Source organism: Castanea sativa, chromosome 3 (assembly GCF_040712315.1).
Source record: "Castanea sativa cultivar Marrone di Chiusa Pesio chromosome 3, ASM4071231v1".
Lineage (NCBI taxonomy): Eukaryota > Viridiplantae > Streptophyta > Magnoliopsida > Fagales > Fagaceae > Castanea > Castanea sativa.
Genome location: NC_134015.1, coordinates 53,216,928 through 53,230,415, shown reverse-complemented (window position 1 = coordinate 53,230,415; position 13,488 = coordinate 53,216,928). Strand labels below are relative to the sequence as shown.

Genomic DNA, 13,488 nt, shown 5'->3' with positions numbered 1-13,488 from the left:
TAGTTTTAGGGCTCTAGCCTCTCCCTTTTGGATTATATACTCTTTTAACTTCCTTCCTCCCTCCCTCCTTTCTCTCTTAGATGGGTTGTATTAGGTATATCATGCCATATACCATCGTCCTTATCTCTAGAGTATGGCAACTCTTCTTTACTTTCCTGCACCGATATTTTGGGCCATGCTCTAGGGATGTAGGCATTTACTTTCCCACTCTGTGTGCTAGCATTGTGCACGATGTGTGTGTGTGTGTGTGTGTGTGTGTGTGTGTGTGTGTGTGTGCTCCTCCCTTCCGGTGTGATTGTCACAGTCCATGTCACCTAAGGCAAAGTGATGCCTAATTTTCGCCGCGAAATTAAGGTGACACGTCACCGGATTTTTCCTGTGGAAATCTGGTACTTTGCCCAAATGCCTGAGGAAAGTATAGATTAGGACCATACCCGTTCAAAAGCCAAACCTCAACGCCCCCATGCATGCAAAGCCTCAAAAGCCAATGCCAAAATCATGTTTTTACTGTCAATCTCCAAAAATTAAGGTTTTATCAAAACAAATGACTATCCTTGGATAGGCATTGTGGGGTGCCCAACACCTTCCCCACATGTAACCAAACTTCCGGACTCAAAAATCAAGATTTTTTGCCATCCATATTAGATTAGGAAAAATGACGTTTTTCTTAGCCTAAGATTGGTAATAAAATCAACTAAAAATAGGTGACTAATCACACCTTAGAAAAGCCCAATAATTGGTGGCGACTTCACTCACCTTTGGTAATCCCTTAAAATTTGGCCAAGATTCTTGCCACACTACCAAAGGTAGACACCTACCCTCCTCCACCGAGAGAGAGAGAGAGAGAGAGAGAGAGCGCACTTGAAGCTCCGCGCGAACCATGCCAATCATTCGAGAGGGTCCTCCAACGGGCCTTGTGCACGCGGAAGCATTGCTACGGCAGGTGGTCGAACGAAGGCCCAACGGCAGTTATCCGTCTCGAGGCCCAGGCGTCGACAGACTGGCGACTCCACTGGGGAACGATGAGAGTTTAGCCTTTAGAGCTTTTGATAAAACCATAATCTTTGGACATTGGCTTCCAAAAACACAGAAATTAGCATTGGCCTCTGGGGCTTTCCTTTTGAAAAAAGGGCTTATGTTATGTCCTAGTAGAGTTTTTCAAAAGAGCAAAAAATATTTTTTTCAAAATCCTTTTCCAAAAAAAAAAAATGGAAAAAAAAGAAGTAGAAGAAGGGTGACTTTGAGGTATTTTCACATGGGGCTTTACCACTTTCCTCACATGCTTTACTGCTTTCCTTCATATGCAAACATAGGGTAGCAAAATTTAATTTTTGCTACACTTTATCTGCTTTCATATATATACACACACACACACACACACACACACACACACACACACACACACACACACACACACACATATATATATATATATATATATATATATATATATATTGTGTTTGGAAAAAGTCTTTCCCCTTCATTAAGGATTGCATGACATATACACCCTTTTTTAGCCGAACCCAGGCTCCGCACTGCTGGCGTAGTCACATCTCTTTAGAGATTTCATCACCCCATCTACAGATGCCCAAACACAAACATCGGCAATGTTACCCATAGTTAGATCTAGGGCTAACTTTGTAGGCACTTTTGGATCCATGGGTGGATAGGAGTAGCTGAAAAGGCCTCCTCGATCCTTCCTGCCCCACAACTTCAATGAAGGGAGGGGTATGGCGATTGAGTCCCACTAGGCTAGGAACAACCTACCAGTTAAATCCTTTGCATACAATTGGCCTAGTTATGTCAAACCCATGAGGACTAGATCAAGCCCAAAGCCCATGAGGATTAGGTGAAGCCCAAAGAATGAACATCCAAGCCTAGGAAAGGATACCCTTTTAGGACTAAAGGTTAGGGGAAAGTGTCTTGTAACAAGTACGCCCTTTTTGCTTGCACTAAAGAAATTGTGCTCTACTCTAGGTTCTTTCTATCATGCTTACACAACATCCATGATTAAACCCCTAGGGAAAGCAACCTTGTTGCTTGTACATGCTAGATCATACCTTATCTCTACAAGGGCATTCATGCATACACTAAATGGTTCCATCACCTAATTGTGCAAAGATAAAATTTTTGGCAAGTAACCGAAACTCTGCTCAGGAGGAGATGCTACCGAAAAGCGGTCAAAAATTCCAAAGCATCAAGAGTTCAAAAGCTTTCCTAGAAAAGATCCAAAAGGATTGCCTAGAAGCTTAAATCATCAAAGAGATCACAAGGTGTCAAGAACCTAAGGGCTCTCCCAAGAGATCCAAAAGTCTAAGAGATCCCTGCTATCCATGTTACCAAGAGATCCATGCTGTCCAAATTGCCAAAAGATCCATGCTGTCCAAAGTCCAAGAGATCCACATAGTCAGAGATGCCAAGAGATCCAAGTGTCGAAGAGCTTCCCCGAGAAGTCCACATTATCAGAAGCCGTGCTTTTCCTCGCAATTGCATGTCCTTGTATTGTAAAAAGCCCGCCGTTGGAGCCAATGAACCCAGCATTGTAAAAGCAAATCTTCTACCAACATATAATCAAAAAAAGGGTCCTTCCCACATTACCATACATGTCATGAAAGTTTTTGTTACTTGCCAACCTTGTGCATTAATCTTGCATCATTATAGAAACTCACCATGATAAATACTCGATCTGGAGTGCAAAGCCAAATTTTTCTAAAAATGGTAGGTGCATGTTAAATAACAAGGATATAAACTAACTTGATTTTGGTGTTGTGTTTCCATATTGTCAAATGCACCCTGTTTCTTTCACCTCCTATTCTTTCCAAGGATCAAAAGATTGCTAAAAGGAAACAGTCTAAGCTACCACCACATCGTGATCCCATCATCACTAGGTCTCGTGCAAGAGAGATGTCTACCAGTGGGCCTTCGGCTCTCGAAGTGAATCCTGCCGAGTTCGCTCAGACAAAAGAGCAAGTGTCAGAATTAATGCACATGATGCAACAACTGGTTGTAGGAGGAGGACAAAATTCCTCTGGCCATGGTCAGGGAGGTCCCCAAACCAAGAATGAAAGTTAGCCCCCATCAGGATAGGATCATGGCCACAATGTACCACCCCAAGGCGATGACCAAGAAATAGATCCTTTTAAGGACAAGAGCCCCGAATCTAGGATTGGCCAAGTCAAGAGCCAAGTGGAAACTCTAGCCAAAAAGCTTTGTGTCATAGAGGGCTCCAACGCCCATAGAAGCGTTGATCTAGACAGTCTAACCAACTTTCCTCAGATCATTATGCCTCCCAAGTTCAAGGCACCGGAGTTCGTCAAGTATGATGGTACTAGAGACCCTTGCGCGCACTTGCGCGTGTTCTGTAGGAAGATGGCTCCCTACAGGGATAATCACCCTCTACTTTGCTAGATTTTTCCTGATAGTTTGACCGGCCCCGTGGCCACATGGTATGTGAGATTGGGAAAGACCTCTAGTTGGAGGGAAGTGGCCAACTCTTTCCTGGAATACTACCAGTTCAACACATAGATAGCTCCCGACCACACGGTCCTTATGAGAACAGAGAAGAAGAGTGGGGAAGCTTTTCAAGAATATGCCCATAGGTGGCGTGATCTAGCCGCATAAATACAACCCCCCATGATGGAAAATAAGATGATCAAATGGTTCATTGACAACCTCAAGAGATAATTAGCACCAAAGTCACTCATTTCGCTAGCCTCATCCCTATTAGGTAGCGCATTGACGAGGGTATTAGGAGCAAGAAGATCATGGATCCTAATCCCTTGAGTTTCATGGTTGAACAACAATTCAAGAAAATGACCGGCTGCAAGACTAAAGAAGCCAATGTACACATGGTCGACAATGCATCAGAAAGGCCTAGGGGTATTACTTTTGCTTATGCAACCCCAGTTGCTAGACCTTATTAGCAACAAGTTTAGCCCACTCAAGCACCTAACCAAGCCTTTAATGAAATAGGGAGGCTAGACGTGCCTCGTCCCTTTAGGAGGGAAAACTGGAAGTACACTCCATTACCCATGCTCATGGCAGATCTTTATGTTTACCTGCTGAAAAGGAAGCTAGTGACCCTGATATTTGCTAGGCCCAGAGATGGCCCTCCACCACCCGACTTTGATTCGTCCAAGAAGTGTGAACACCATTTTGGGGCCAAGGGGCATACTCTGGAAGAATGCTACCAATTGAGAGACCGTGTCCAGGATCTCATTGACAACAAGTTGATATAGTTCGATAATGTAGCCGCTCCAAACATCATCACCAACCCAACTTGAGATAAAAATCTTACTCTAGCCCAAATGTATATGCGTGTAAAGCTCTCTCTTGTAAACTTGAACCCTCGTTCTTTTCTCCCCACCCTACCCCACAAAAACTTGTACTTGTGGAGTGACCATCATGCCAAAGGTGAGCAGTGGTAAATTAGTCTCTCTAATTATAAGAGTTGAAATTATGCCGCTTCATCGTCGTCGTTGTTGTTGTATAAGAGTTTAAATGATAAGTTGATAACTCAAATTACAATGTTTTTGTGAGGTCAGTTTTAAATGATTTGAAAATGAATACAACAAATGAAAACATCACAATCACATTGGATGCGAGTAATTTTTACAATCTAAATTGAGGGCAAAGTCCAATGAGAGAATTGGAATAATTAAGCCTTATCAATAAATTAAACAATTTAAAATCTTATTCAACAGTAGGAACTGCAGTTCTGAAGGGAATACATACACATACACATTCTTTTAGCATTCAGCAGAACAAATTTCAGTTCTCCACAGGATGGTATTAGCAGGGAACCAAATCACTAGAATTGACAGTGGCCATCAGTAGTTTCAATCGTGGTGTTTTTTTCCTTAATAAGTAAAAATATTTCATTAATAAAATAAAAATATTTCATTAATAAAATAAGGATAGAGGGGCGTAGCCCAAGTTCAAGGAGAGTATACAAAGGGACACCCTAGTAGACAAAAGAGCTGCAAGGAAAATCATTTAAGGAACAAATTGTCCATAACAGCTACAAGATCTGAAGCAGAAGGTGGGTGCCAGCTTGCTCCCACTCATAAAGAGTTCTCAAGAACCGAGGCTTTAGCTGGATTTTCGAACATTCTTTACCTTTGAAAGTACGCATATTCCTTTCTCTTCATATGGTCCACATCAAACACAAAAGAATAGCCCCCTAAATTTCGGAATGTACCTTTTTGCTCCCATAAACCTTTCCAGCAGGTCTAATATGCAAAAGAGAATATCTGAGAGAAGTTGGACTCCGAGCTACCTTCCCTTTAAGGGGGTCAACCTGCTGTCAAGTGGAGTCTTCTCCTCCTTAAAGGGTTGGGTTGATGCATCAGATAGACTAGGTAACCTTGAAACACTACCCTTTCCTTTCTTGGCATTTGGTCCCAGCTCCTCTATCATGTATTTCCACCCATCAATTGGTCTCCTTCGGCTAAATATGTGAGTCTTGATAAAACTAGCTATCTGCATACCAATTTCATAAAACCAACAGTAAGAAAGCCAGAAAGGACACCAGTTAATTTGAAAATGGGGAAGAACTTGGTAATAGATACTCCCGATATCATATTTACATTACAATCAGGTCAGCTTTAGATCAGTAACAGTCTTATCAGGGTCGTTCAACAAGAAAAAAAGAAAAAGAGATGGGTTGGGGGGGGGGGGGGGGGTGGGGCCTGGTGTATTAGTGTTTGCAGCATTTGTGACCTGATTACTACTCCACCAGTTTTTCCCAGTTACTACTTTAGCTGGAAAGAGATCATTTTACGGCTAAACAAGCAAACTATAATATCAATATGTTATAATTAGAATTAACTATAGACTAACACGGATAGCCAAACAAATTAAAAATCTAGGACTTCTTCCCTTCTTTAGGTTGTCTCCTTCATTCATACAATGCTAAAAACCCAATAATATATTGTATTTGAATAAGCAAAAAGAATGTGAAGATATTTGCACACCTGAAATTTGCTGTATGCAATTCGACGATCAAATTCTTGGAGGAGAATATCCTCTTCCCTCTGTGACATCTCCCATATATTTCCATCTTGAGCCTTGGCTGTTGTTTCCCAACCATCAGGCTTGTTTTTGAATTCAGAAGAACCTGGGATTTTTGAGTCGTCCAAATCATTGTTGGAAGTGTCAAAAATCCTGCAGTCATTCAAGTATTAATCCCAAAAACTTTACTTATAAGAAACCCTCCATAAGTTCTAATACAATAATATTGCTACATACAAACGGTAAACATAAAAGTTTGTTACTTATCCAAAAAATAAAAGGGTTGGAGGGTAATATTGTGGGTTCAAGACCTATTAGGTGAATATACCTTACCATACATATGTAATCTCATTTAAATGTATTCTTGCTTTCATGTAGACCTGAAGGTTGCTTAGTTTGCAACAACTACAAACAAAGTCTTAGTCCCAAAATTTTGGGACTATGTTTGCTTTTCTAGAATCATTTGCATAGTAACTCCAAAACTCATGTTCTAATTTTAGCTATTCCACTTACAACCTAAACTTATATCTTGAAACTTTTCATTTTGAGTATTTCCTGTCAGTATCTGTTTGAATACTATTTAAAATTTGATTATTGCCATGAACATAAAGGTGGCTGGCTTTCTAATGAGCTCAAGATCAGAGCATCCAGGTTCTCTTCACTACTAAACACTGCATCTTCAGATTTTCTCAATTCACATGTGATGAGATGTTGCTCAGGAAGCCTAGTTAATATGGGGAGGTGGGTTTCTGATCTTATAATCTGAAAACTAGTCTTTGCTACTTATTGGTATATTTTTAAAAAACATGGAATTCTTTTCATTGTTCAGGATTTCTTGTGAATTGTATAGTTGCAGCAATTCAAATGAGCTTCCAGAACATTTATTCACAATTAGGCAAACTTATTAATTTCTCATTGCCATGTTCTTAATTTTTATTTTAACTAATATGAACAGACTCAGTATCAAAACATTTTGTTTTGTTTAAGTTGTGATGTTTGTTCATGTTTAGGGAAGAGCTCTCTCCTATTAAATCTCTGCTTCCTCCCTCAAATCCCTTTTTTTTATAAGTAAGATAAATTTAATTGCAAAAAGACTACTCCATGTACAATGGACACAAATGAGTCGAAAGAATACAAGAGAAATAAATTTAAGTACAAAGAGAAAATGACTATAAATTCAAGAAGGGAACTGGTACGAGTGAATCCATATGCTCAATAACAATCAAATGAAGGACCACTAAACAAAGATAACAATTGGGTTCTTGTTTTCTGTATCCTCCATGTACTACAATTTCGTTCCTGCCATATTGTCCGCATCAAACATAATGGCAGTAAATCTCAAATGTCCGATGAATGCTTACCAATTAATCTCTCCAACCAGACAAGAGGTCAATGACCTTCTCAGATATTACCCATTGGATCCCAACATCCCAAAAGATCTAAAGGCAAAACTCAACAAGTCAGACACAACAGTATAGTGTAACAACAGATGATCCATTGTCTCCCCATTACACCTACACATACAACACCACCCTACTAGCATATAGCCGTGCTTAATGAGATTATCATATATTAGGATCTTCCCCCAAGCCATGGTCTAGCCAAAAAGAGAGATTCATTGAGGGGCCTTAACACTCCAAATACTCTTCTAGGAGAATGTCAGACCACATGGGCCTCTTAATGCATTATAACATGAACGAACATCAAACTCTCCAATCCTCTTCAACTTCCAACACATTTTGTCATTTCCTTCCCTTAAAGGAATATTGGAATTAAGAGCACATTTTGCCATTGCCAATTCTAACTCTCAATCATTAAAGTCTCAAACAAATCTCACATCCCTGCTTCTCTTACCCCCCAACCCCTCCCACAATTTGACTCACCAACATGGAACCCACCAACTCTTCTTTATCTAAAGAGCAGTCACACAAGGTTGGAAAAGTCACCCACAAAGATTGATCACCACACCATCTGTCATGCCATAACCAGCTACCATTACCAACATCAAAATGAATACATTCTAAAAACTTATCCAACCCCATCCTAATAATACTCTTCCATAAACCACAACCGTGAGTTTCCCGAACACAACCACCCCAGTCCACGCCATACTTCTCGGCTACTACATGCCTCCATAACTGCTCCTCCTCCATCCTAAAACACCATAGCCATTTTCCTGACTAAGCTTGGTTAAAGGGTACTAGCTTCCTAACCCCCAAACCCCCATTAGGAATAGGAGGTGGAATGCCTTACCAAATACCAAAATGACATGCCAAATATCAACAATGCAATTTGAAACACTACAAAATACAGCTTTTTTAAACTTCACTTTTTCCTAATGATTAAAGCTTTTCAAACGACCCCATTTTCAAAATGCTGAAAAATAAGTTGTACCAAACCAACATGCGCAATACCAAATACCAGAACAAGTACATAACCCAGATATCAAACCAAGTATATACATATAAATTCACAAAGTACCATAGAATTCACTATCAATTATTAGTTTATTACAATATAATCCAAAAATACAACAAAAATAGGAAAGAAACACATACTCAGAGCAGCTATCCAGCAATTTTTCAATATCATCTCCACCATTCACCATAGAATCCCCCAACTTAGCCTCTTCTTCCTTCTCAATCTCCTTCATCCACAACCCAGCGTGAATTCTTTGCTTCTTCAACCTGTAATCCTTCTTCATGTTCTCCAAGCTATAAAGCGAACCCTTACTACTATCACTATCATTCTGTGGCTTCTCTTGGGTTTTTGGCTTAGACCCTTTTCTCTGATTCCAATTCTCATTCATGTCCTCCACAAACGCCTTGGCTTCCGAGTCCTCCACAACCACCGCCTCCGAAGCCGAAGAGAAATTCACGTCGGTCTCCCATGGAGCACGGTGCTTGGCCGAGAGGTCTTCTGGGAGCCAAGCCGATTCCCACGCGTCGTTCCATTCTTCACCTCCGCCATTTTTGGAGCTCGAAGAAGAATAATTGTGCTTTGATATTGTGAAAAAACTGAGTCTATGAATTTGGTTTCTTAGTAAAATTGAACAAGAACTTTGTGTTTTTATGTGTTTGAGGCTTTGCATTGTTGTTTAGATTGGTGGGTTTGAGCTTCAAATTTAGGATTAAGATTTAAGAGTGTGAGAGAGAAGAAGAACATCAACAAGCAAGCAGAGCACAGTTGAGAGTCGCTTCAACCTTCAACGGTTAAACCCTACTCAGTCGCAGAGACAGAGGTGGCTTGGTTCAATGCTGGGCCAAAAACCCAATGACATGTTGATTTTTTTTTTTTTTTAATAGAAATTGGACCATGGGCTTTATTATTAGTATCATTATTTTTTTTTATCATTTTGATGAATAAAATTTTACCAGCTTGTAAACAATGAACATTACGGGTAGTTTCAATCATCTCATAATTGAATTTTTTTTTTTTTAGAGATAGTTTTAATCTATGGTGTTTGCTCTTAATAATTTGTCGTTATCGTTATACTAAGAGACCAATTGGTTTTTGGTTCAAGTAGGGATCGAATCTCAAATATGTTGTTCGGCCATAAGTGATTTTATCAATTGAGCTACTAAAACCCATCATAACTAAATAATTGAATTGTCTTTTTATGATTGGTAGCACATCAATTTGTAAACTCAATGTATTAAAATTTGTAGACCTATAGCACCATTCATCCATATCTATATATAATAATTAAAAATTGAAGCTTAACATTTATTATTGTTATGTTCCTTTTGAGTCACATAAGGGTGGAATTTTGGTCCATTTCGGTCCACTTCAGTCCACTTTGGTTTAATTTGGTCCATTTGATCCATTTCAGTCTTATTAGGTCTATATTAGTCTACTTCGGTCTCATTCGGTCCATTTAGTTCCACTTCAGTTATATCCGGTCCATTTTAGTCCATTTAGTTCCATTTCGTCCATTTAGGTCCATTCGGCTTATTTGGTCCATGAAGTTTACTTCGATCCCATTCGGTCCATTTAGTTCCACTTCATTCTATTTGGTCCAATTTGGTTCATTTAGTTCCACTTTGGTCCATTTCTATTCATTTTGTACTAATTGAGCCTTAAATTGATTCTTTTTGTAGGTTTGCCTTTACAATTCTTAGCTAAAAATTCTCCTTTTTATCTTAATTTTTGGGTTAAAAAATATTAAATTTTATCCTATTTGGGCAAAACTATTTGATTTTGGGCTAAAAATAAACTAAATAGGCATTAAAAATTAAAGATATTAGCCATAAAAAAGCAATATAAATGATAAATATTTAAAATATTAGTTTTTTTTAGACAAAGATTATCTTAAAATTCAAATTTCAATAATATAGGTATTATAGTTATATTTGGAAATATATATAAAAAAATGCTACAATTCTAAACTTATACTATAATAATTTAAGGGCAGGAATTTGCTACAAACTAAGTTGCAGCAATTCCTGCAAAAAAATGCACATGTGGCAGTGTCTCAAATAGACACTTGTCTAGACTTATATTTAATTGAAAACTTTTGTGTCAAAATTGAATTTTTCACCAAATGACCACTTGGCATGTGTACATTTTGCAAGAGTTACTGCAATTTAGTTTGCAACAAATCCTTCCCCATAATTTAAACATAATGTAACATGTTACATGTATTTCATCACATAAAATTTATAATAATTTTAAATAACATATGCACTATTTAATTTTAACCTACATATTTTACATTATATTCTTATAAAATATTATATTACATATTTCAACGCATTGCATAGTTTTGCGACTAGTGTCTTCTTATTTTTCTCTTTGAAACAAAAACATAGTGTTATTTAATTGTTAGTCCTTAAATTTTGGAAAAATTACTTTGTCATTTAAGAGTTTCCCAAAACTTTGTGATCGGTATTACTATTAATTGTCAAGTACTAATACAACTTCTTCTTTTTTGAAAAAATATAAAACATAAAACTGTTTTTTTTTTCCCTACAACGTACCATTTTTTTTATCACTAAACTGTTTTTTTTTTCAAAAATAAAATAAAACTATCGTGAATAAAATGTGTAAACCCAAATATAAAAAAATAAAAAGTCTCGTCGCATGCGCCAAGCATGTGTAATGCGGCTAGTTTTTTTTAGAGGAAACAATAGTAGACTTTATTGATTGAAAATCAAGTTATACAATGGGTAGAGAAAAGAGGGGCATTGTTCTAGGATCTCCTTATTCTCTTTTGCAACACTAGCAAAAGCTAGAGCGGCACAATTACAATTTAAATAAACACTAACAAAAGAAAAAGTACAAAAAACTTTAACAAATAATGGAAATATCCTTTGAAATCCAAGCAGTTCTAGCAGATCTAGAGGACAGCTTAAGCAATGAATTTTCATGGAGGTAGTAAGGTTGAAGAACAGCCTAAGTAATGGAAATTGGAGCTTTTATATACACCTCCACGGCTCTCTTTTTTGTAGCCACCAGATTATCTTTGTCAATACTAGTTTGAGTAGATGGAAGACGTTTTTTAAATGCAAATAGAAGTGCACCTTCAGGTGTGTTTTGAGCAAACACTCCAACCTCCCGAAGAATACGTTTCCACATTCTCAAATTTTTGCTGACAGGGATAGAGGCATAGTGCTAAGAGAAGAGTCAGTTGTTTCACCTGAACAATTTGAGTTTGGAACATTATCAACTACATACATCTCACAATCCTCATCTTCTATAGAAGTTGCTTTTGATGTGGCAATCCAATTCCCACTGAAACCCCCACTTGAGCAGTGCCACGACTGTCTGACAGTAGCTTTAAAAGCTTTTTTATTGTAATCCTTATTGATCTGAAGTTTTATTAGAACACTAAACTGAGCATGCTTTTGGGAATATGCAACTTCCTTCGATTTAATCACCATTTCAACCCCTAATCTTCCGGAACCTCTTCCACAGCCTGATTGACAGGCCTAGAAAGGTTATAATCTTGTAAGAAACAAGTTTGAGGCTTCTACATGCTCTAGGCTACAGAGAAACCTAGAGTGATGAAGCAAGTTAAAAAATTAATTAAGTGAACAACAAGATAAACAAATTTATTTGTATCATAGTTGCTAATTCTACTCCATTAGATTAATTTTTGTCATGTGATGAAGGTTTTAAAACAAATTCAAATAAAAACATTTAAAAATTAGTTATTTATTTAAATAGTTGATGATGTGGTGATAAGATTTTAAAGACACCATGATAGAGCTAAACTCTAAAAAATCTTTATCTTTATTCTGAAAATTTTTATTAAGATTTTTAGGAAAATAATTGTGTATTTCCAAACTTCCACATTTAAGGTAGATCTTATCAACAAATTTTTTTTTAAGTATCTCATTAGGATTTAATTAGTGAAATTTGTCACAAACATCGTAAGAGGAAACACCAGTATTTCACTCGTGCTTTGAGGGTATCTAATAATTATTTGATCGATCATAAGCCCTGTATTATCTAATAATTATTTGATCGATTATTAATGGCTAAAGATTAGGTAAGAACAATTCTTTAGATAACACATTTTTCGCTTGTGTTCTAATCCCTTTTTCATTCTCAATCTAGTAAGGAGGGGCAGCTTTGTGTCTTCCACAATGGAATCTGATAAGTGAGATTTCGAGTAAGTGTTTACATAATCTTCTTCTGTCCGAAGAAATGATTCATCAAAATAATGAGTCACCATTGATATCGACACATCTGAGATCGCAAAATGTTCGGGAGTTCCTCTATTCAATCCTTTTCCTTCTTCTTGTTGCTGGATATCTCGTTCGTACACATCTTCTCTTTGTTTCTCGAGCCTATAGTGAGTTACAGACAGAATTCGAAAAGGTCAAATCTTTAGAGTCATTCCTAAAAGGATAAGAAATAATTTTAGAGATTATATGCTCATTCCCTTCTAACACTATCATTCTTTCACCTACACTTAACATAAATAAGTGTAGATAATGAAATAGAGTTTTATCTATTGTTTTATAATTTAGATAATGACTCATATTAATTTCCTCCAATATCTCACAACACTTTTAAACTTATGAATGTTCTAATATTTTCCCTTATCAAACTTCTTTAAATAACAAGTTATGTTGTTTTAAAATTATAAGTGATACCAATGTCGTTTACTTTTATGTTCCATCTTCCTAAAAAAAGTGTGAGAATCAAATCATGCCAAATATGCTCACTGCTAATAATAACTGCTTTGAGATATACACTAGCCTCATCACACGTGCTTCGCATGAGCGATGAGTTTTTTTTTTTTTTTTTTAGTGTCAACATTTTGGGTATATGTATTGCCATTGAAGTTTCAAGAATAATTAAAAATATAAAAGCTACATTAAATCACGGTTCAAATTTTTGTAGAAAAAAAAATTATGTTTTTTTTTATATAATTTTTTTTGAGTTGTTTTTTTTTTAGAAATTGGACCATGGGCTACATTATTATTATTATTATTATTATTATTATTATTATTATTATTATTTATC

At 37.0% G+C, this 13,488-nt stretch overlaps 1 protein-coding gene across 1 annotated transcript; it reads right to left on the bottom strand.

Moving 5' to 3' along the window:
• Positions 1-4,833: 4,833 nt before the first annotated feature.
• Positions 4,834-9,290, bottom strand: LOC142627377 (protein GAMETE CELL DEFECTIVE 1, mitochondrial). The gene is made up of 3 exons (XM_075801222.1): positions 8,571-9,290; positions 5,976-6,165; positions 4,834-5,481 (listed from the first exon to the last, which is right to left on the bottom strand). The coding sequence occupies exons 1-3, from the start codon at positions 9,101-9,103 to the stop codon at positions 5,275-5,277; spliced, it is 930 nt and encodes a 309-aa protein (XP_075657337.1). The 5' UTR covers positions 9,104-9,290; the 3' UTR covers positions 4,834-5,274.
• Between the last annotated feature and the right edge of the window lie 4,198 nt (positions 9,291-13,488).

Coding starts and splice junctions, on each gene's coding strand:
- LOC142627377 (XM_075801222.1), bottom strand. CDS start 9,103: ATGCAAAGCCTCAAACACATAAAAACACAAAGTTCTTGTTCAATTTTA. Junction 6,166..8,570: donor TTGCTGGATAGCTGCTCTGA/GTATGTGTTTCT, acceptor GAATGACTGCAG/GATTTTTGACACTTCCAACA. Junction 5,482..5,975: donor TTGCATACAGCAAATTTCAG/GTGTGCAAATAT, acceptor ATTGGTATGCAG/ATAGCTAGTTTTATCAAGAC.